General features: G+C 46.1%; 2 protein-coding genes and 1 long non-coding RNA gene across 3 annotated transcripts in view; 2 read left to right on the top strand and 1 right to left on the bottom strand.

The window, feature by feature from the left end:
• The window catches only part of LOC126540908 (uncharacterized), a 314,198-nt gene that overhangs the window by 119,386 nt on the left and 170,075 nt on the right, over window positions 1–24,737 (top strand). The gene's annotated exons all lie outside the window — the stretch shown is intronic.
• LOC140216138 (uncharacterized) lies at window positions 18,381–19,649 on the top strand. The gene has a single exon (XM_072286505.1). It carries the CDS (start codon window positions 18,381–18,383, stop codon window positions 19,533–19,535), a length of 1,155 nt encoding a protein of 384 aa, XP_072142606.1. The 3' UTR covers window positions 19,536–19,649.
• On the bottom strand, window positions 20,002–21,445 carry LOC126540511 (uncharacterized). The gene is made up of 3 exons (XR_011892588.1): window positions 20,686–21,445; window positions 20,199–20,372; window positions 20,002–20,133 (listed from the first exon to the last, which is right to left on the bottom strand). It is a non-coding gene; the product is annotated as an uncharacterized lncRNA (long non-coding RNA).

The following is a 24,737-nucleotide window of genomic DNA, read 5'->3' as shown; positions in this document are numbered from 1 at the left end:
GTTTATTCTGGTGTCCCACAAGGCAGTATAATAGGACCACTACTTTTCAGTATTTACCTTAATGGCTTTGTAAACATTAACCCAAATGCCAGATTCATAATGTATGCAGATGATACAAGCGTTTTTTTTCTCCGGAAATGACATTCACGAACTGATACAATCATGCAACACGACGATGATCTCACTGAAAAAATGGCCCCAATCTAATCATATGCGTGTTAATTAGTGAAAGACAAAAGCGGTAATCTTCAGGCCGAAAATTAAACCGGTTTCTCCACACAAAAGTATCATATTTAACTTCAGACATATAGAAATGGTTGATCATTTTAAATGTATCAGTGTAGTATTTTCTTCAACTACGTCATGGACAGCACATGTGGACAAAGTTGTCAAGCAATTAGCTAGAATAACTGGCGCAATTGGATGCATTAGATAGATTCTACCTGAGCCAATAAATTGCTTCTTTACAACTAATTATTTTATTCTCACATTAACTATTGCGCACTGGTATGGGGCACTGCAACACCATCCTGTCTACAGAAAATTTACATTTTGCAAAAAAAGCTTCTTCGCAATGTCTTTAATGCAAATTATGGACCAACCACAAAACGCTTTCTTTTTGTAACCGGTATAATCAAAATCTTTGATCTGTATCAGCATCGGCTCAGCGTTCGCTTTAAAATAGAAACAAGAAATATTTTAGGTCACATTCATCATCTAGCAAACTTAAAATAAAATAAAAAGAGTTCCCCTTTCAGACACCCCGAAAACTGGTTGGTGCCACCAGCACGCATCAATACGGGGAAAGAGCACCTTCAACACAGACTTCCTTCCCTTCTCAGCGCATAAGAATCTGCTAACCTCAACTTGTTTACCTGTACCCAACGAGATATATGTTCCATATGCAATTCATATGTAAACGAATGTACCACTGAGTAATATTTAGGTATAGTTATGCCTAATATAGGATGTTTTCTTTGTTCTATTTTTATTGTTTCCATTATTTTTTGTCATTCGTGCTGTTATTGGATGCATGGTATTTGACGATTATCTTAATTAAGTGTAATCACACTTGTGACGAAGTGAATTGGTTTGTGCACATGTAAGTGCAGATAAGATTTTGTTTGGTCTACTTGTGTTCTTTCTATATTCTTATATTTTTTTAACATGAAGCCGTCATGTCTGCGATGAGATTGCCTCTCGCTGCTGCTTTATATTTCGGGGCTGCGGCCAAGACAAGCTGTCTATGACAGTTTTTTCTGCAGCTCCCCTGTCTGTATTTCTTGAGGCAGAAATAAAATTATCATATGTTAGTACTTTCATTTTCCAACAAGCAAGGAAAAAACTACCCTCAAGCTTTTTTTGTAATATAAAGATCCCGCTTTTCGAGGGAGAGAAGCAATTTAATGAAACCTGTAGAGGTTTGCCTAGCGCCATGGCCTATCATGTCACCCCATGCAAATAGACTGGATACACGCAGAACGCACAACACTTACAGAACATTCATTATCTGACGCATGCAAATTTGTTACTAAAATGTTGTTGAGATCTCTATTTGAAATATATAAAAGCGCCTTTTTATTGTACTGAGCACATGCAGCATGCTTCATCTTGCAGCTGAAAACTGTCAATGACCCATGTTTAGTGCAGACATTTCCACATTATCGTGGAAAGTAAAGTGGCTTTTAGGCTAGGTGATTTACTTTTTTCCTACATTTGAAGCTTGATGCAGTCAGAAATCCGACCACAAAACACAAAATCACAATCGAAAACATCAGATCCGGCTAGAATGAAAATGCGATTCGATGAAAAGCAGTGGTCTTGGATTGTTCATAGCTAAAGCGGTGGAGCGCATGTCAAATTTCGATGCTCTGGTAGTGTTTGTGCTGTTTACAGGCTGCGTTAAAGGTGATGATGTTTTGGCAGCGCATGCCGGTGCAGAAGAAACGACAGTCACAGCTACGCCTCTCAACCATCGTCTTTGCTTGCGGCCTTTTCATGAGCTTGGTTTATGTTGAGCACAAATTGTTTATTCTAAAGCTATAAACTGGTACAAGTGTTACGGTACAGAAAAGCCCAGTATGTTCTGCGTTTTTCTAGCTCGAGCAGTTTTCTTGAATCCAGAAAAGTGAAAACTACAACAGCTCTAAACACTGAAAGAGACAGCGGCATATTTCTCAGATCTACACTCTGAAGCTTTTTTTTACACTTTTCTTACATGAATAACTTGAAAATTGACTGCGTTCATATTCAACCTTCCTAATATTTCGCAATTTTTCAGATGAGCTAGGGTCACAACGGCGCTCCTTTTGACCACTGAATGCTCTCCTCTTGAACGATTTAAGTTGTTCCAGAGGAGACTGGGCAATACTAGTTTGTTGCACTCGTACAGCGGGCACCTGATTTTTAAGCTTTAGCAGGTGCAAGCTAAAACACTGCGTATATTTTTTCTGAAGTCCACAGTGTGAAGCTTTGTGTCTCTGTAATGCCCATAGCTTATGCTCACTACATTTTTTCATTGCAGTTTTTTGTAGGTGTTATCCTCAGCACGACACATTAATCACAACAAATTAAGGTATCAGGCAAAGATACAAACGCATTCTTTTCACCATAGTCTCGATTCTTCTTTTTGCATATTGATATGTGCAACTTATTGGAGAACATTTTTCAGCACGTTTGAACATATCAGTAAGAGATAACAGTCGTAGATAACTTATGCAATATGCACTTCTTGACTTCGTGTAGTAGTCGACAGCTAGGCCGACAGAAAAGAGACGGATAGGCAGGGAGGTGTACGAGGCGCACGCCCTGTTTGCTGTCCTACGCAGAGAAAAATAGATTAGATGATCAAGAAAACTACACAGTAGAAAATAGGTTGTCGTTTCACCGTCTAGAGCACATCCAAACTTTACAGTCAATCAATGAGCTCAGTCGACTTCGAGAACTGCTGTAACGACGCGCATAAGCATGTCGACATGATCCAAGCGCTTGTGCCACTGTGGATTGTCCAGGTTACCTAACTTTGTGCGGTGTAGATTGCTATGACAGTCATAGCGCTGACAGATCTACTGGCGAAGATGTTAGGTAGGCAGCTCACACTCGCAGTTGTCGCACGAAGTTATGTCATTCATCCCAGGTAGGAACGAATAACTCCCTGTGTATGCCACATTCAGCCACAAGTTGCACAGTAATCACTTGCGCGGAACGTCACTCTAGCTGACTGAAATGCCACCGGTTTCTCAAGCTATTGCCAGCGAATTCGCGCCCCTTCCGTCAAACCACAGCTCAAACAAGGCTTATCCATCCGTGCTGCAATAATATTCCCACAGTGTGAGCACAAAGCGGAGCTTACAAAAAACGGCACATCAGCATGAAATAAAACTTATAGGTGAGCTATGCTCTAGGTTCTAGAACGTAATAACAGCGTCGTTAGCAGACATGGACCGTGATACCTTTAAATTATGGCAAAAACCCGCCCGTACGTGGAACGTCTTAATCGCAAAAAAACATAATTTTTTTTTGTCCGGTGGGCATAATTTATGCAGCATGCGTTTGTTATGCAGGGGGTATTCAATTTACCCAAATTAAACGCTTTAGGCGGCACCGCATTGTGCAATGTGCGTTGCTCGTCTATGCGTTCTTTGCGCTATGCAATATATTAAACTGTTTGGATATTGCATCTTTGCGGCAATGCTTAAAATTCGCACGAAAGAGCACCTTCCATGCCTCGCGGGGAAATTGAAACGAGTTCACTGAGGCGCACGTGAAACTTGAGATGTTTAATATGTGTACACACCGATTCTCATATCTCGAATGCCTTGGTTTCCCTCTTCACACTAACAAGATACAAACGTACAGCGTTTCGGCATCACATGCTGCAGGGATTTTTCTGCCTGAGCTACATTCAGCCGCAGGATGTGTAAGAGACAGATGTGTAACCAGGCATTTAGGGGCCCAAAGAACAAGCATAGATATTTTTCACTTCTTGGGCAATACACAACGACAGCGCTCACTGGAGGGTTCGCCTAATAAAAATTATTTAGAAAAACTGAAGGAAGCATCTCAACTTGGATACAAAATATTGCTCATTAGAGCTTTTTCTCATATGTAGGTGGAACTAAGAATCGAAATCTGACCTCTACCGTACATAACATTGGCGCAGACACTGCAGCGCGTGCATTTGTGGACGTTTCCAAAGAACGAAAGATCGTGATTGGAAGTATTCTTTCTTACAGCAGCGTGAATTTAGGTTCGGTAATTCTAAATCGAACCTTTTGCAAATAAAGGTACGCCAGTATGAAATAAAAACAGGGGTGAGTGCTTAACCATAGCGTTCCTAGCAAACAGACTGGTTATTTAAAGATTTCATTGATCCAACTATTCCAACTATTAGCAGACTCAATAATGGGAAATGGGAGAAGCGAAACCTATGCTTTAGCAGGAGGTGTGGACGAGCATGATAGCACAGAAGCCCTACGCAGTGACAGTTTTGAGGTACCTCGATTCGCAGTCTCGATACTGCGTGAAGACGAAGGACAGGGGGGCTTGCAATGCGAAAGCGGGAAAACGAAATACCCATGGAACCTTTGAAAAGAAAGCTGCTTGTTTAGAGTGCACTTAGTCGAGACGTAAAGCACTAGTTATGCGCACCGTACAGCTAGCTACACGAGGAGGCTAAAGAATATAGAAAGAGATCCCTTTCGCAAACAAAAAAAAAAAAGCGCGCTGCTTCTTGAGATTATCGCGCGGTAAAGGAACGCAACATGTAGCATGAAACTGCGTGACAGCAGGAGTGTGCTGAATTGGGCTGGTTCGTTCACGGCGAAGGGGTAAATAGAGCGCGATGGACAGGATTCAAGCAGAGACGAAGTAAACAGCCTGAATTTCGCCCGCTCTTTACTGCATTTTCAGCTACAATACATGGAAATCCCTATGCCTGGAAAACCATATATATATATATATATATATATATATATATATATATATATATATATATATATATATACATAAACGAGAACAAAGGGGGTTCACAGGAAGCTTTAGCTAGGGTGTTCCTGCATGAATAGATGTACAAGGATAATTTGTTTTTCCCAGGAACCACTCCACCAAAGTTGACGAGGTTTTTTCCATTTTAAAGAAAAACTTCATATATTGACACGTGTACTTGTCTTGATCGGGCGACACGCTTCACCGCCTAACAAATGTTATCGCACAGCGCAGGACGCGCTTGCATGAGTGGGAAGTTTCTGGAATGTTATCGATGGTTCCATCCACTGTCTGTAACCGAACCTTGTGTAATCTGATTGCATGTATGCGCGGCGCGAACAATGTAGAACTTTGTGGACGGCGCGCGGGTCCCAGCGATTAGTCTGGAACATTCGACGACTGATGTATAAAAGCCGACGCGCTTGATCCACTGATCAGATTTTCGACAATCGCCGACTGTGTTCGTCACTGTCGCCGTTCTTTGAGTGAAGCATGTTTTTGAGGGCACAAGTTCGCCCAATAAAACGCTAGTTTTGTCTTTCTCAGTTTGGCTGCTTTCTTCACAGTCACTACCACGTGACAATATAGTGACTTTTGCTGTGGAATTTCTGATTTACGCCGTCAATGTTTTACTAAAAATTGGCAAAAATTGAAAATTTTCAAAAAACAAACTTTTAAGTTTAGAACTCTGTAACTCACCAATAATAAAGGCTATCAAAATTCTCTGAATTGCATCTCATAGTAAATGTCAAGCGGCAAGAAAGGTATGTTAACATGAATTTCAAAACAAATTAGTAATGTGTACATACAGCTTTTGCATAACCCTTGCATCGAACGTAACAAATTCACGTAATATATAAACTGACATGCCGATTTTGCCCACTTTGAATGGTCTAATGAATGCCGTTTCCAGAACCGCAATATCTCTTCTTCATGCAGAGCTATTAAGTTGTAAACTTCGTGCTTCTATATTTTGTCGAGCGTTCGAGTTTTGAAAATTTATTGAGCAAAATTCCGGCCCCAAATTGAAATTCCGCTTCCATCCGTCACTGGAATTTAATTTTATCTCTCAAATGCAGCAAATGTAATAAATATGGGTCCAGCAGTTATCTCACCAAAGCGTTCTTGCGTTTTAAATATATTTCAATAGGCCACATCGGAGTTGGGCTAGAGCTAAAGCTTCCTGTTAACGAGGGGCTCAATTCGTATTAATCAAGTCATAAGAAGCCAGGAAACAATAATTCCAAGTACAACATAGTTGAAATTACTTATGCTTACTAATTGAATTAAGGAAAATAATAAATTAATGGTTATGAAAGTGAATGAAAAAAAAAAATACTTTCCGCAGGTGGAAAACGATCCCACGTCTAGGCATTACGCGTGCGACTTTCTACCAATTGAGCCACCGCAGCCCCGTGTTGCTATACACTTTCTTGGGTATTTATATCTAACCCTGGGAATGTTAGCCGGCGCCATCATTCCCAAACTGAAGGTGACTAGCGCTCCCCACGATCAATATACATGTATATTTATATATATATATATATATATATATATATATATACATATATATATATATATATATATATATATATATATATATATATATATATATATACGACAACAACGACAACATAGGGGAAATTATTTGTGCTTATAAATGAAATAAACCATCAATTTTTATACGACTAATACAAATCGGGCTCCTCGGTGGCCCAGCTTTTGCCTCGTTTATATATATACGCGTCAATATACGCGTCACTTTTTTCTGCGGCTTATTACACATTCTGGAAGTAGCGCATTTCGCTGCAATATAATCATACAGAGGCCACACTGACACAAGAATAACCATGTTCGTGTATTACGAAACCTTTACGTATTTCACGAGCATGTTTCTCTTGGCAGCATCCCACGAGCGCTTATCTTTCAAGATCACGTGTGCAGCTTCAGTTTTTTGCAGTGATCTAGACGCAAGGCCAGAGCAACAGCCATCCTCAAAGAGATCAAGCAAAGAGACATTAGAGCAAGCTTCGTCGACGCCGCGGAGTACAGCGATGGGAAGACCTTTGTCGTCGTTGTGGTCGACTCCAGCGGCAAGATTTCCAATAGCACCTCCATTCTCACTTCAGACCCCGGAGTCGCCGAACAAGCCGCGATCGCCCTCGCCCAGCTAGACGGTCGTAGGTCCGAGATCTATAGCGATTCGAAAACGGCAGTTAGGGCTTTTCAAGAGGGTTGCATCGCCAAGCCAGCTGCTCGTCTTAGCAGCTCGAGCTCATATGCTCTCACGCATCATTCAATCCACAGGTTTACCGCTCACGTAGGGTCGGACGAGGGTGCTCCCCCGAACCTCAATGAGTTTGCTCACGAGGCTGCGCGTGACCTCACCGACCACGCTTCCTCTGTAAGGAGCGCCGACTCCTCTCCTCCCTACGGCCACAGGGACGCGGCCCCTACTCACAACGAGGACAGTAAATTCTTCTACATGTCTAGAAGGGTCTTTGCACCCCCTCACCCCAAGTTGAATAGAGCGCAAGTCGTTTCGCTTAGACTTCTGCAGAGCAGCACATATTCGTGTCTGTCCGTTCTCCACGAGGCTTACCCCGACGTGTATCTCAATGACGCCTGCCCGTCCTGCGGGCAGACCCACTCTAGCGCACATGCTCTGGGAGTGCGGGTCGACATACCCCAAGTTCACCAAGGAGGAGTGGGACTCGCTTCTGCGTAGTCCCGCTCTACAACTTCCTGGCTGTCCGGCGTGCCCGCGACCGGGCCGGTGGGCTAGACCTGCCGGTCCCGACGTGGGACTAGCCGGGTGCGCGGCGAGTTCGCGTCCTTACCAGACCTGCAATAAAGTTTCTGCAATGAAGGGCAGATTGCGCTACGTCCGTCCACGTCCTGTCCTTCCTTAATATCGTCTGTGTAAAACTGAGCGCTATATAACCATGAAGTTTCTTCACTCACTCACTTTCACGTAATATTCGATTGAGCCCCTGAGCGATTGTGCATGTTCTCATTAACGATGATTAATACATCGTCCAGTTTGCCCTTTGAAGCAGCGGCCGCACGTAACCGGTAATTTATATACGATTTTCCATTCGCAAAGGTAATAAAAGATCATGCCATGCTTCTTATCACATTACCGCTTTTTAAAATCTTTTTTGTTGACCCTGCGTTAAAAGAGGAGGATGCTTAGTGCGTGCAGTGAATGCAACTTTATTTTTTCCTGCAATCTTCTTTAACTTATGGGAAAGCGCGGGTGAGCATGGAATCACAGCCAAGCTAGAATATCTTAAAACTTTTGCGCGCAAACAAACAGGGACGAAGAAAAGGGCAACACAAGGACGAGCGACGATGTTATGCTTAAGCTAGAATACACATTGTTTGGCGACGTCCTCTCTGCTTTCGTCCTGTCTTTCTTGATGTTTATGGCCCCACCCTCAAAGTCTATGATAATGAAGTTGTTAGCAAATATATACGCATACATACATACATACATACATACATACATACATACATACATACATACATACATACATACATACATACATACATACATACATACATACATACGCACATACATACATACATACATACGCACATACATACATACGCACATACATACATACGCACATACATACATACATACATACGCACATACATACATACATACATACATACATACGCACATACGCACATACACACACATACATACATACATACATACACACATGCGCGCGAACCGGGTCGCTTTGTCATTCACACTTTGCGCCACGCCGCACAAACAGATGAAGAAGGACGAAAGGGATGTTTTCCATCGTGGCAGCCGGCAGCACAGATGTGACGGTGTACCTTGCGAGCTGGTGTGCCGCAACAATCCCACCGGTTGTCGCCTGGAGTGCTTGGTAGGAGGCCGTAAACATAGATTCCAACAGTGTGGAACGGTTGGCGCAGGTTGAATAAAGGTGGCACGGGAGCGGAGCTGTGAGGAGTGGCCTTGCGGCGTTGACACGCAGGGCTTGACCAGAGATACAGGGGAACTTATGCTACTCACTGAACTGAAGTGGTACCTAGCTTCCACCTTAGGAAAAGGCGGGAGTATCTCTTGAGCACGACAGTGTTGCCGCAATAGAGCTGATGTTTGAAAGCTACGCATATATCCGAGCGCAGATGGCGGACGATAATCAGTAGCCACCTGATGCCGTGGACTGGGTAATTTTTGCAGCACAACAGGTATTTGGGAATGACAAAGTGCTGTTTTTACGATGAATAGAGCGTGAGATGGACCCCAGCGCGTGATTAGACAGGAAGTGAAGCGATCTAAGGAACCTTACGTGGCTCAGTCGGCCAGCCGGTGATGGTGAGAGACGCAGTAAATGATAGGTGGAATTTAGTGAGCAAATAAGGTTGAAAGCAGCGGAATGCGGAGCATGGCGTTGACATCTGAATACTTGGGTCAAAAACGATAAAAGATATTTATCTCCTATTCTTGAACGTATGAAGCCCAACGAACTGAACCAACAATCGCGCCTTTCAATGGAAATATCCAGCATTTAGCGTGGTGGTTGACAATGACGCAAAGTTTGGCCGGACATAATAGAATGCCTTCTTTCGAAACGACGTTCCTAAGGGCAGTTAGCTTACTTGACAACAAGGTACTTTTTTCTAATTTAGTTGGAACCCACACCGACTGTGAGACACAAGCACATGCTTAAGGTAGGCCAGATGAGATGCGGACTTTGGAGAAAAGACCCCACTGTCGTTGAAGTAGCAAGGACGCATGAACCTTTAAGACTTAGCGAAATGGCGTCCATCACACTTTCAAAGCCGCAGGCGCAGTGTGAATGCCTGAGGGGCTTTACAATAAATTCGCGTTATACATGTGGGTTCACAACATTCGTTCTCGCACTTAGGCTGAAGCCTTTGGGAAATTTCATTTTCATTAGGATAACTTATGAGGAATACGCGAAATCAAGTAAAAACTTCCTGCTTTGGGTCGTGAAGGAAGAGCAGCAATGTCTCTGCAAACTTTCTGTCCGCCACCCAATGTGTATGGTGTTGAGATGCGTTTGGCTTCAATACAGCATCTCTCAAATTCCTAAGCCTGATTACCGCGTTCCAGGGCACATCCAGATAAGTAGTGGGAATCTAAGTTTGTCGCAGGAGCTGAACAATTGGGGCAGGTCCTCGCTCATAATTGTCGGTCCGTAATTCCAGGTTGTGGATGATGTAAGGACCACTCCGTCCCGAAGCCTCCAAAGATATACTTCTTGCGTCAAGGTAGGGTTATAATGAAGTCATCACAGAACCGCGTTTATTAAGGCCCGTCTGTCTCACAGGAGTTCAGATTGCAGTGCTTGATGGAAACCGCGAGCAACTGACCGAAGTTATATGCTTGTTTGTTAGATGGTGCAGGCGATCGAGCCAGTCAGCGACTGTGACCATGCTACCACAACAACTCTACGCCGAGACATCACAACGTGATGAGCGTCTCCATTACTTCGAAGTTGTGAAACGTTCTTGTAACTTGTTCGCGGAGTTGCGCTGCACTAAAGGAGTCCGCTAATTTGTGCTCTCATGATGGTGCGTATCCTACTAATTGACTGGAGGGTATCATGTATCTCTTCCAATTCAAGTATTACCGGGTTGGTCGTTTCATCTTCTTGTTGAGGGAAGATCAAATTGCGGGGTGAGGTGGGTTCACGAAGTTGACTCATGTTCGCCCCGAAAAACAGGTCACAGGCCTGCGCGGCACGCCCAGCACAGTCAGATCGTAAGCGGGGGGAGTGGCTCCATAGAAGCTCCATTTTAGGCACCAAGCGCTACAATTTCTTTATGGCGAAGTCTTTTCCTGTCGTTTACACGAGAACAATCTCAACCTGGCCGCTCGGCGTTGAAGCATGGCTGCGCTTTCTGCTCCGGCTTGACCTACTCTAGGCACAGCCGTCTTCTGAGCCCTATGTTGCCTGGTTGCAGCGGCGCGCGAAGCCATACGATTGCCTTCATCAGCAGCGGTTCGCACTTTGCGCGTAGGTGTCATAAATTCTACCGAAGAGTGAACAGAGGTACCCGGACTACGGGGCGCACATGTCACATCCCCTTAACCAGTGGCATGGTTCATTTCTGTTGCTGTTGATGATGGTAAGAGTTTCTCGGCATCCTGTTCGAAACAAGATGGTAAAAAACAGTCACCTAGCCTCCATGAGTTACCCATGTTCAGCTGCATGCAGCACTCAGCTGCTGTATGCAGCCTGCAACTGCTATATGCAATTGGTACAAGTCGGGGCACCTGATGGAATATAACGTGATTGCAATGCAAAGTTTATACGTATCGACGCAACGAGGTGCGCATGTGACATCATGTTTAAAATGGCCCGATACGATGCTAATGATGATGATGATGATTATGACTTAATGGCAAACCCTTTGAAACGGGGCAGTGACAAACAGCCACCTAGCCTGCTTGAATTAATCAGGTATGATATACATGTTTTTCATTACAACTATTTATACATCTACATAATCTTCTTCTTCCTCAAGACTTCTCTAACTACCTTGTAGCGCTACCTATGCAACTGCTGCATGGTGTAATAATATATATCTGCAATGCAAAGGGCGCACGTATAGACGCTATATGGAGCGCACCTCACACCGTAAAGCAAGTGGCAAGATACGACGCTAAGGATAATGATTTATTGGCATTCCTTCTGAAACGTGCGGTGACATAGCCACCTAGCCAACTTCATTTAATCAAGTATGTATTGTTTCTAGCCTTCTTGCATACATCTCCTTAAAGTCCTTTTTCTTTCTCAGACCTGCCTTAACTGCCTTGTACCGCTACCTGTGCATCTGCACTCATGGCGTTCAGCCTCGTGTAATAGTATGCAACTGCAATGCAGAATGTGCACGTTTGACGCTACTCGGCGCGCATGTCACATCGCGTGTCTCCTCGTGCGCTAGGACGCGTTTCTAATGCATTTCTTTCCGCTGCAAGGTAGCAATCGCGGGCATGGCTCCGTGGAAGAATAGTTCACTCCCATGCAGGGGGCACGGATATATTTTCTAAATGCCGGCGACAGCTGCTACGGACACCGGACATGGGCGGCGGAGTCAGCGGCAGTTACCAGTTTCCGCGCCAGCCAGCCTCTTCGGAAGGAAGTCCTAGCCCAGCATAAGGATATGAGAGGCCCACAATGGCATGACGAATTCAGCGACATATAGTGCGTCTTGAACACAGCACGAGCGGTACACTTGGCCGAAGGCGTCATGAGTTACGAAGTTGGCGTGCATAGAAAAGGACCAGCCACGAGCCTCACTTCTGTTTGCGGTAGGCATGCTCACTTATCACAGACTTTGCCAACGGGTCGACAACAGCGTCTGTCGCAACACATTCTACAATCACTGTAATCGTTAGGAGGGGAAAAAAATCAGATCGCAAATATCTCAATGATGGCGTAGTCCACGGCTCAAGAACTGCAAAGTGTATGTGACTAAATTTGGGGGATAAGACAAAATGAGCTGAGTCGGCGTGCAGTCGACACGATTTACATTTATTAGAGATATGTGCTTCATGAGCGATTTCTCACACTATTCCTTCAAGTTGAATAGATAACATTAGAGAGCTCAATAATCTGAGTCGTTAGTGATAGTACGGTATATAACACAGTCATCATCGAAGACGCACGTGTTACACTAAAAAAGAAACGATTGGTAAATTGTTTGTACAACTAAGGAAGATAACAGGACCAATAACGGAACCTCTGGCAACGCCTGACGTGATTGGAAAGGCGGTTAGAAGTGCAGTTATATATGCCTATCGACAGAGCACGACCGGTTGGAAATTGTTCGATTTACTTGAGTATCTTAGTGCAGGTTTAATTGTGATAGATTCAGTATTAAACATAGGTGCACTGCTTTATTGATAGCTTTTGTATATTTCAGGGAGAGGCACCTCTTTGAAGGTTACGGCGATCGGTGCAATACGTGTCGCGGGTGAACATGCGCAGTTCAGTTTGGCAGAATTCATCTTTGCGAAAACAAATTTGTGCTGGATGGAAAAAGATGTTTGAGTGGAGGAAGTTAATTATTGATGAATAAACGACGTGTTCCATGCATTTACAAGGATGAAATGGGCGAGGTGAAATGAAATCGTTAATGAAATGGGCGAGGCGCACATACAACGAGGAATTTTTGGGGCCTGGTTTGAAGAGGGGAACCGGGACTTTGGGCGCTTGCGTTAGCTTTTCGGCTGTATTTTTGCCAATACGCTAGTGTGCACAACATCTTAGTAAACTGTTCCATGTCGACTTTTTTATTTTACAACTACCGAAACTACAGAACTACAAACGCTGATTGTTGGGCTGGTTGGTTTTCTATAATTGAAGTAGTAACTTAGCACACAAACAAACAAACAGACGGACGGACGGACGGACGGACGGACGGACAAAGACGTTAAGTGATAAAGAAGTTAAGTGAGAGGCACTGGTGGTGCACAAACGAGGCGAGTTTAGATCGTCAAATTACGACAGGTACTTGGGGGCAACTGCATCCATAATTCCTTCTGAAAATTAGCCAAGGAAAATACCTATGCGTCCTCGGTCTCATGGAAAGAGGACCCTTGTAACTGTACTTTGATATGTATATACAATAGAACAGAGATCAGTTTTTGAAACACTTGAAGCAAGTGAGAGTGAGAAAGGGAAGATGCAGGGTTGTATTTCTACATGACAGTAGTAACCTCTTTTATCAGGGAAACATAGACGTCTAGGTCGCCCACCTGCCCGCTGTCCCGAGGTTTGCAGTGTTTGCGACTTTGGGCTCGATTTGTAAATTTACGAATGCTGCGTGAATTTTAAGGTAAAATTGCTGTTTACGAATAAACCTCATTCCTCGGTCTGAGGGCCTTACGTTGAAACTCTTTTGATGAATAAATGACACAAGAGGAGCACCTGCATCGAGCAACTTTATACAAAATTCTTAAAAAGGCGAAATTGGCCACAGCAATTTTGCTGTAAAAGTCGCTACATTCTTAAGAAGTCGCACTTTCGCTCGACGGGTAGAGCATTGATTGCGAGTGCAAATTATTAGAAAGCTACACGAACTGAGGTTAGTCATTTTGTGAGGCGGATAACCTGCTGCAAAGATTGACTGACTAGCTAAATTAGCGAGCACGTTGTAACGCTTGCACAGGCAATGACGAGCACATCTCACTAAGTGACCGTGGGCACTAGCTGTATGGACGCTGGCCTGAGAAAGTGAGGCAGCGGCAGCGATCGAATTCGCCTTCGTGAAGCACCTCGCTTCAACACGAATGAGGCACACGAGAACACACCGCACATGAAGCCATCAGCTATCTCAAGTCGGCTGGCCCCCAAACCTAGCGCAGATCGCCTCCATATTGGAACGCGCGCAGCCGCGCCCAGCCTAAGCAGCTTGAGTTAAAGGCGCATGCGCACTAACCTGGCCCCTTACATCTTCCAAGCGAGTGCACATCTCCAGCACTCCTCCCTCCCCACTTGCGCACGCGAGAACAACCCGCCGCATCGAGGCGCCATCATTCTCGGCCCACCCTCGCGCGCTTTTACTCGCGCCTAGAGCCTACGGCGCACGGCCGCGATGTTATCGCACTTAAATTTTATACAGAACATCACGGCGACAGTGACGCCGACAGCGGCGAAGACAGCGGAAATTTCTCTCCAGTGTCGATAAAATGGCTCTCGTAATAAAACCACGTGCTACTTGTCATTATTTGGTGAGCTAAGTTCGTGACTGCTCGAGTGGGCGTATAAAGGTCATCATGATCATCATCAGCCTAGTTACGCCCACTGCAGGGCAAAGGCCTCTCCCATACTTCTCCAACCACCCCGGTCATGTACTAATTGTGGCCATGTCGTCCCTGCTAACTCCTCAATCTCATCCGCCCACCTAACTTTCTGCCGCCCGCTGCTACGCTTCCCTTCCCTTGGAATCCAGTCCGTAACCCTTAATGACCATCGGTTATCTTCCCTCCTCATTACATTTCCTGCCCACGCCCAATTTCTTTTTCTTGCTTTCAACTAAGATGTCATTAACTCGCGTTTGCTCCCTCACCCAATGTGCTCTTTTCTTATCCCTTAACGTTACACCCATCCTCCTTCTTTCCATAGCTCGTTTCGTCGTCCTCAATTTAAGTAGAACGCATTTCTTAAGCCTCCAGGTTTCTGCTGAGTACTGGTCAGACATAGCTATTATAGACTTTTCAATAATGGCAACCTGCTGTTCATCATCTGAGAATGCCTGCCAAACGCACTCCAGCCCATTCTTATTCTTCTGATTATTTCCGTCTCATGATCCGGATCCGCCGTCACTACCTGCCCGAAGTAGATGTATTCCCTTACCACTTCCAGTGCCTTGTTACCTATTGTAAATTGCTGTTCTCTTCCGAGACTGTTAAACATTACTTTAGTTTTCTGCAAATTAATTTTTAAACCCACCCTTCTGCTTTGCCTCTCCAGGTCAGCGAGCATGCATTGCATTTGGTCCGCTGATTTATTAAGCAAGGCAATATCATCAGCGAATCGCAAGTTACTAAGGTATTCTCCATTACCTTTTATCTCCAATTCTTCCCGATCCAGGTCTCTGAATACCTCCTGTAAACACGCTGTGAATAGCATTGGAGAGATCGTATTTCCCTGCCTGACGCCTTTCTTTATTGAGGTTTTGGTGCTTTCTTGATGGAGGACTACGGTGGCTGTGGAGCCGCTATAGATATCTTTCAGTATTTTTATATCTGGCTCGTCTACACCTTGGTTCCTTAATGTCTCCATCACTGCTGAGGTTTCGACAGAATCAGACGCTTTCTCGTAATCAATGAAAGCTATATATAAGAGTTGGTTATATTTCACACATTTCTCTATCACCTGATTGATAGTGTGAATATGGTCTATTGTTGAGTAGCCTTTACAGAATCCTGCCTGGTCCTTTGCTTGACAGAAGTCTAAGGTGTTCTTGATTCTATTTGCGATTACCTTAGTAAATAGTTTGTAGCAACTGGCAGTAAGCTGATCGGTCTATAATTTTTCAAGTCTTTGGCGTCTCCTTTCTTATGAATTAGGATTAGGTTAGCGTTCTTCCAAGATTCCAGTACGCTCGAGGTCATGAGGCATTGCGTATTGTAGGGGTTGGGGGACGGACTTCGGGATGAAAAACAAAACTTGGGAGGTTTATTTTACATTATATACAGAGAGGTGAGAGTCAAGTAACAGTCGTACAGTCATTATGGGCCGGCAGCTACTCGGACGCTGCGGCCCGCGGCAAGAATTTCGAGAGAGGTGAATCAGGGAATGCTCTGGTCTCTCTAGAATGCTTCTTTTTAAACCCTTCGAGGACTGGAAGTCGCGTCATGTTCGGCCAATGGGAGGGCCCGCTCCGATGACGCCACCTTCGGCCAATGGAAGGCGCCCGGGCAGTGGTGTCACACCGGCGAAGAGAGTCGCCGTGGTCCCCCTTGCTTGATCGCTTGATCCCCCTTGCCTTGCTGACTAGCAACTCGCCGTCACAAAAGCCAGGTGGGGGCGACGCTGCCAGGCCTTCCCGGTACATCGTAGCCGTCTTGTTTCGGGACCCACTTTCCTTGCAACAATGCCGGGCGATCCCTTCGTTTTCTGGAAAACTCAAGCAGAGAATAGCTACCGGCGGCGTACGAACTTGTTGGCACGTGAACTTGTTGGCTCGAGCGATCCTCTGGAATGTGCTGCGATTCGATGTGGTCCGGGGGAACTCGAAGCAGGCGCAGGAAACAGCTCCATATCTAACAGCTCGTCCCTGCCCCGGTTGTTCTGAATGGCCGGTGAACTCAATTCGCTGGCCATGAGGAACGCTGAAAGAATCTGCAGGGTATGGTGTCGAGCCTCGATTGACGAACTTCGGGATCCTGGGCCCTGGAGAACATACGTCAAACAAACAAAACAACACAGCGCTGCACCACGTGTAAGCGCAGGCTCTTCACCCCTGACTCGCCAGGCTATTACTGAGTCAAAATGAACCCTGATCCTTTATTTCCCCAATTTTGACAAAACAGTTCCAACCACCCTTCCAAACCGCTATCCATTTCTCCCCGAATGCCGACAAGACCAGAGTACCATTGTTGCTGCAAAACAAAGGGTCGTTGACGTTGCAAACAACAAATGAAAACAGCCGAACATAACTTAAGTGGCCTAACTACACGAACAGCATGTTTCCAATCTATCGCAGTGGCGTACTTATCGCACGTATTGGTGCCACTGAACAATCTGGTCAACCTCACAAGTACGAAATCACAAGCGCACTAGCCTTGTGGTAACTAAACAGAACGCGTACTTGCGTTGTAGGCAAACTTTTCATTTCACTTACTCACGTTTCTTCCTTTAGTCCCTCTAGGACACGTGACTTAAATGAACAATTAAACTTGCGGGACTTACACACTCCGCAGAACCCTTAAAATAATGCGTCTTCTAATAACTAGTTCCAGGCACACTTATCATAGAAGTCAGAATACGGCTGCCCTCAACACACACGAGCAACCCAGTCATAAATCTGCTTCCTTCCGTCGACACAGGACACGCGCTAATGGAACTAAAAACGCTTCTCCGTGCAAATCACGCACTTACTGAAAATCTACGCGCCTAACCTTAGAAAATTCAAAAACACTTAGAAAGAAGGTTAAATAGCACACACGCGCGTTACGATAGGCCTCTCAACGATAACCTTGACCTTCAGGTTACTCAAACACACACAAAAGAAAGCCTACGTACTTATTACTGAACATCTCACGAGACTACAGGTTTACATAAAACGCATCTTTCAAATCTCGGAGCTTCTCAAACGAAAACACAAACAAAGCTCAAACCTTACACATTGAAAGAAATCCTAGTCTCAATTCGTGAAAACTTTCCGATGCTCAAAATAAAGAACAAAACACTTCATTTCTACGGAAGCGCTCTTGGCCTCCCTTTTCAAACGCTTATGTCTGACTCATACTTTGAGCCGGACCCGAGGTGGTCGCGGTCTGAAAGCTACTCTGGCTGCCGAGGAACAACAAAAGGGCTGACTCACTATGAGCTCCCCCAAGACGTTACGGTCTCCTGCCAATTTGCGTCCTGGCGCCCCGCTTTCCTCACAAACTCGATTGACCGCGTCGCTACTCCCCACCTGTGGTCTCTTCGATTTGGCTTGCACTGGCTGCACTAGTTCTGAAAAGTGCCGCAGTGGTGCCGAGCGGGTGCAGCACCTGCAGCGCCGGTTCAGCAAGTGCAGCTGGAGCCGCACTAGCGCACGACTGCAAAACGAAGACGGAAGTGCAGGCCTAGCAGAGGCACAGCTTTGTTTACGTGTTTTACGTGCACGTTGTGTATCGCTGGCACCGCTTGCAACGTAAAATGGCCCTCTTTGAAATTGCCATGGAGCTATTGGACTCGGAAAGTGACGACGACTGCGACTACAGTGACATCCACGTTGACTCCGACGACGAGTTCGACGATGTGTGTGTTTCGGTAGCCTGTGCGTTGGTACGAAGAGATGCAAATCGTGTGCCGGGGTACGAGAACGTGATAACCAGGTATCATGAGCATGAGTTTAAAAGATTGTTCAGGCTCTCTAGAGAAACATTTGACTGGCTAAGTGGTCAATTCAGAGCTTCGACCTTCTATCCAAACGCGCTACAAGGGCGTCAAAAAATATCCGCTGAAAAGACATGCCTAATTGCTCTTGTGTATGTCGGCTCGCAAATGTCGATGTACGCCATAGGAGACAAGTTTGACGTGGCAGAGTCGTCAGTGCATGCATGCGTGACGCGGTTCGTCCACTTTTTGCACTCACTTAGCGGTGATGTTATATGCTGGCCCAGCAGTGCAGAAATGAGTCGCATCAAGGCAGGTTTCCTCGCCAAGAGTGGAGGCAAAGGCCCACGGAATGCCATCGGCTGCATCGACGGTTCGCACATCCAGATCCTGACTCCAAGCGAATCGACGCAGTCATATTTCAATCGCAAGAAGTGGCCATCTATTATTTTACAAGGGATCTGCGATGATAGGAATCGCTTTCTGAATGTTTTCATTGGGTTCCCTGGATCTGTCCACGATGCCCGCGTTTTGAAGGAGAGCCCATTCTTCTCACGTGCGCCATTGGAATGTGGTGAAAACTACATTCTGGGGGATAGTGCGTATCCTCTGATGCCTTGGCTGATGACTCCATTCAGGGACAATGAAGCCTCATTTCCGTCTTGGAAAAAACACTTTAATAAGCGACACAGCCAGCAGAGGGTGTCCATCGAGAACACCTTCGGCATGCTTAAACAGCGTTTCAGGAGGTTGTACCTTGTGGATGCCAAAACTGTTGTGCAGTCCTGCTATATAGTCATGGCAGCGTGTGTGCTCCACAACCTGTGCAACAACGAGAGGGACTTCTTCCAGGAGCTGACAGCTTTACCACAAGAGGAAGATGTGGGTAATGACGACAGTGAAGGGGATTTTGACTGCAGCCTGCCAGGCTACAGTCAGTCCCTGCGAGAGTTCATTGCAAAGGAGCAGTGCTAGGAACATGTCGCATCTCTGTGAATGCCATGCCAATGTGGAAAAGTGTTTTGTAAAATGATTTGTCTCATATATGAGGAATGTTTTCATTTGAAATAAATTGAACATGCAGTGGTAGTGCAAGACAACTTTATTCTTCCTGTTGCGACCCTTGTTGCTTTGCAATCAAATCTAGCAGGCGATCAAATCTCTCCATGCGGTCTGCATGCCGCTTTGCCCGCTCTTCCTCCCACTTTTTTCTTTCTTTTTGTTCCTCAGCTCTCGCTTCGGCTTGCTTCTCTCTTGCTTGCCCCATTTTTTCCAGCACCTCCAAAAGGGGAGCAAGCTGTGACTTGCTGTGGCGTTTCCTTTTAGAGGCCGGGCTGTCCTCAACTGTTGCAGACAGTCTGTCCTCGACTGGCACAGGCAAAAGCTCGGTGGATGCTTCTGTGGTGCTTGTCCCGTAGAAAATATACACACAGATGCCACACCAATTCCAGGTTTTCCACAAAAACTGTCGTTCGCTTACCCTGAGCATCCGCTGGGGAGGATTGCCTTTCCGGGCTCCAAAAGCAATCTTGGGTTGATACTGTGTTCCTTTTCAAGTATCTCTGACAGTTCCCTGTGTAATGCGTGATGCACAAATGAAAAACCCCATTGAATACCATAGTAAATGAGCACACTTACTCTTCATATTCGCAGGTCACGCGGTGGTGACCAGATGAACTGTTCTCCTTCTTGCTCCTCTTATATGCTCGGTCAAGTGACTTCCACTTATTTTCAATCTGTGTGCTGGTCATATTGCACATAAATTCCTTATTGATCAGCTCGGTGAGTCTCACCCACAGAAGCTTTCTTGTGCTAAAATGAAAGCATAGCATAGTTAAATACAAAACACACTGCTACATGTGACTGAAATTTTGCGGTACCTTTAGTACTTAAGTGTGGCGCTTTCTGGTACTCTGAAATCATAATATTTGCATACTGGCTGCCACACATTTCAAACACTCTTGAGATGAGAATTGGTGTACTAAGCTTAAACAAATCCTGCAAAGTATGCATGAAAACATTCCATTGACATTGTTGGAAGTATAAATTTGAGAAACGACAGTACACTTCATTGTTGCTCATAATATTGGTGGCAACATAAAATGAAACGTAAAAGGCAACGTACCGGAGTTCTCTGCTCTTTCCAACCAAGTTCTTCATCTCCGTGTACTTGGAGATGAAGAACTTGGTTTTGCGAGTACTCCATATCTCCGCTGTTTCTTCAGCGGACGCGGATGCCGTTGGAAAGGCGCCTGGCCCCACTCCATCGAAGCCGTCACTGGCGCAGGCCGGTGTCGGTGGTCGTGTTACAGGAGGAATATTTTCAACCTGTGAATCTTGGGCCACGAACCGGAGTGTCACGCGCTGCCCGTCTGCGAAGACATAACATAATATTTGGAATGTGCACACAGCACAGCACGATATCTCAGAAATGCTAAATGGATCTAAATCAATGCCGCAATTAGACGGGGACCTATGCGTTGATCGTGGCCAACCGCTACACGTGGCCACGAGTACGAATAAAGCACAAACTGCCCGCTAACCATGCTTTCATCGAAAACATGCAGCACCACTTGCCTGATGCCTCGTATATATATCCATTTGCGTTTACGTCCTCCAGTGGTGAGCCGTCGGGTTTGTAGACAAGCCTAACTTCTTTCTGGACGCCGTGGACGAAAACATGCATCGTCGTCTGCTCTTGGCTGGGCGGCAAGTACGCCATGCTGCACTTTTCTCTGCACTTGCTCTGGAGCGCGTGCAAGCCGGGCGAGAACTCGTGCAGCACTTGGCCAGCACCTTGACAAAACGAGGAGAAAAGTGTAGAGGGCGCGCGCTGCACCAGAAAAACGAGGATGGCGGTGCTGCACCCACTGAACTAGTGCAGCCGGTGCAGCCAAATCGAAGAGACCTCTGGTCTCGTCCTGCCACCTTGCGCTTCTTCGAACTGCACGCTGAGCTTCGAAAAGAACTGCGGAACGACGAGGAGATTAACTGCCTCGTGCCCTTTGTCCGCGTCCGCGCAGAACATGCTTCGCGGTCTCTTTTTGACCTGTGGCTCGAACGTTTTGGATGCGTCAACATCGTCCGAGACGACCGCACCTTTTTCCTCGCGTCCTGCCCTTTTGGGTTTCTCGCCATCTTTGGCGGCGCTACATAAGTTACCGTCTTTCGGTCTTTACCGCGCTTCTTTTTACGGCGCTTTCTCTTTCCACTCGCTTTCATGTCGCCTTCTCGTGCCTCGTGCTGGCCGGTACACATTTCGTCGGCCCGGATCGGTCTCTTACCCGCACAGTCTGAGTGATTTACATTTAAATCTACTCTCACTTTGCCTCGACTGGCGGACAGCCCAACCGACTCTGGCACAATGCAGCAGGCTTTACTCGAGTTAGACAACTCGCACTCTTGCGAACTGCCCTCTACTACATTGCCCAGCTCACGCTGTGCATCGGCACACAGCCCGTCGGTATCGATCGCTGTCTCACGCGCACAGTCCGAATGATTAACAACTGTATCATCCCTATCTAGGCTATCTAGACTGACGGAGAGCCGCACCGATCCCTGAACAATGCAGTTGTTCTCTCGTGAACTACGGAGCTCGCCATCCCGAGAACTACTCTCAACTGCATCGTCCAGTTCGCACTTCACTTCTGCACGCAGATCTGGTTCTACATGGGTGCTCGCGTCTGTCGGGTCAGCAGTACCCTTTTCTTCGCTAGCAACCTCGCTAACATAACCAGCGACGCACACGCGCGGTAACTGTGCCAATTTGTTCGCAGCTGGCCCAGCTGTCTCTACAGTCATCTGTTGGCACAGCACCTCGTCGCTCTCCTTGCGGCCTTTAACGGCCTCTGTTGCCACTAAGGCATCGTTAGCAGCTAGCCTTTTCCCTTCACTTATGAATCTGCAGCCAATCTCACAGGCACTACTCTTCTCGTCGGCTTTTGGCGAAAATCCGGTCGATGCTGCCTCATTCTTTCGCTCTGTACTACCTGCAGAATTCTCAGACAGCCGTTGTCTCTGTGCCATTAACTGATCACAATACTGTATCTCTTTGATCAGTGCTGCCTTCTCTCTCTCGTACTTTTGCTTACGTTCGTGATACTCGCCTTCGCATTCATTCTCGCGTTCTTGACGCTCACGCCAAAGAGTAAGTTCTTGAAGCTCACGCTTCTGTTCATTCTCGCGCTCTTCACGCTTACGCTTACTCATACTTTCACGACGCTCACGCACACGTTCACGACGCTCACGCTCCCGTGGCTCCTGTATCACCTCCCAAGCAAGCTCAATGCTTTTGCCATCATTGCCACTGTCGCTAATCGCCTTTATGATAGCTGGCGTTTTCATCCGTTCGTCCGTCTCAACTCCCAAATCGTCGCACACCAACAACAAGTCTAACCTCGTCAACCTTCTAAGATCCATGGCAGCTGCCCCGACTGGTGGTTAGAACTGTTTTCCTTAATTAATTTGTGCAAATACACAATGCAACAAACTCCCGATTCCCAGAACTATCAAAATGAACACACAACATTTGAGTCTGGCGAATCAAAAGGAAAAAAACCACGCGCTCACTTACGGTTGCAGCACCCTGCCATCCGGTTCATTTGTCCGCTGTTCCCGGTTCCTCCGGACTCCCTGGGTCGAAGGCTCGCTCTTCTTCGCTACCCCCAGTTTCTTCGGACCTCTTTCGACGAAGGCTCTCTCTTCTTCGCTCTTCCCGGTTCCTTAGGATCTCTCTCGACGAAGGTTGATCCGTAGCGCTGCCACCAGCTGATGCATTCGGAGGTGATCTCACCGCTGCCAACCAGATGTAGGGGTTGGGGGACGGACTTCGGGATGAAAAACAAAACTTGGGAGGTTTATTTTACATTATATACAGAGAGGTGAGAGTCAAGTAACAGTCGTACAGTCATTACGGGCCGGCAGCAACTCGGACGCTGCGGCCCGCGGCAAGAATTTCGAGAGAGGTGAATCAGGGAATGCTCTGGTCTCTCTGGAATGCTTCTTTTTAAACCCTTCGAGGACTGGAAGTCGCGTCATGTTCGGCCAATGGGAGGGCCTGCTCCGATGACGCCACCTTCGGTCAATGGAAGGCGCCCGGGCAGTGGTGTCACACCGGCGAAGAGAGTCGCCGTGGTCCCCCTTGCTTGATCGCTTGATCCCCCTTGCCTTGCTGACTAGCAACTCGCCGTCACAAAAGCCAGGTGGGGGCGACGTTGCCAGGCCTTCCCGGTACATCGTAGCCGTCTTGTTTCGGGACCCACTTTCCTTGCAACAATGCCGGGCGATCCCTTCGTTTTCTGGAAAACTCAAGCAGAGAATAGCTACCGGCGGCGTACGAACTTGTTGGCACGTGAACTTGTTGGCTCGAGCGATCCTCTGGAATGTGCTGCGATTCGATGTGGTCCGGGGGAACTCGAAGCAAGCGCAGGAAACAGCTCCATATCTAACAGTATACAGGGTGGCCAGCTTTTCTAGAACAATATGCCCACCATCCTTCAACAAATCTGCTGTTACCTGATCCTCCCCAGCTGCCTTCCCCCTTTGCATAGCTCCCAAGGCTTTCTTTACTTCTTCCGGCGTAACCTGTGGGATTGCGAATTCCTCTAGACTATTCTCTCTTCCAGTATCGTTGTGGGTGCCACTGGTACTGTATAAATATCTATAGATTTCCTCAGCCACTTCAATGATCTGACCCATATTAGTAATGATATTGCTAGCTTTGTCTCTTAACGCATAAATCTGATTCTTGCCTATTCCTAGTTTATTATGCACCGCTTTTAGGCTTCCTGCGCTCCTGAGAGCATGTTCCATTCTATCCATATTGTACTTCCTTATGTCAGCTGTCCTACGCTTGTTGATTAACTTGGAAAGTTCTGTTAGTTCTATTCTAGCTGTAGGGTTAGAGGCTTTCATACATTTGCGTTTCTTGATCAGGTCTTTCGTCTCCTGCGATACCTTACTGGTATCCTGTCTAACGGAGTTACCACCGACTTCTATTGCATAAAGGTAAATGATGTGCAATAAAGTACATCCGTATCCTCGAAAACGGCTTTGCTCGAGGCAAGCTTTAAAGTAAAGTTCGTCCGAGGTTCGCGTTCATTCATGTTTGCGAAATTGAATGTTCACAAATTTACGCTCATAAAATTTATGACTCTGTTCAAGGTAAAAATAGGTATT

Source organism: Dermacentor andersoni, chromosome 2, assembly GCF_023375885.2.
Source record: "Dermacentor andersoni chromosome 2, qqDerAnde1_hic_scaffold, whole genome shotgun sequence".
Taxonomy (NCBI): Eukaryota; Metazoa; Arthropoda; class Arachnida; order Ixodida; family Ixodidae; genus Dermacentor; species Dermacentor andersoni.
Note: the sequence above shows the minus strand (reverse complement) of the source record. Positions and strands in the feature narration are given on the sequence as shown.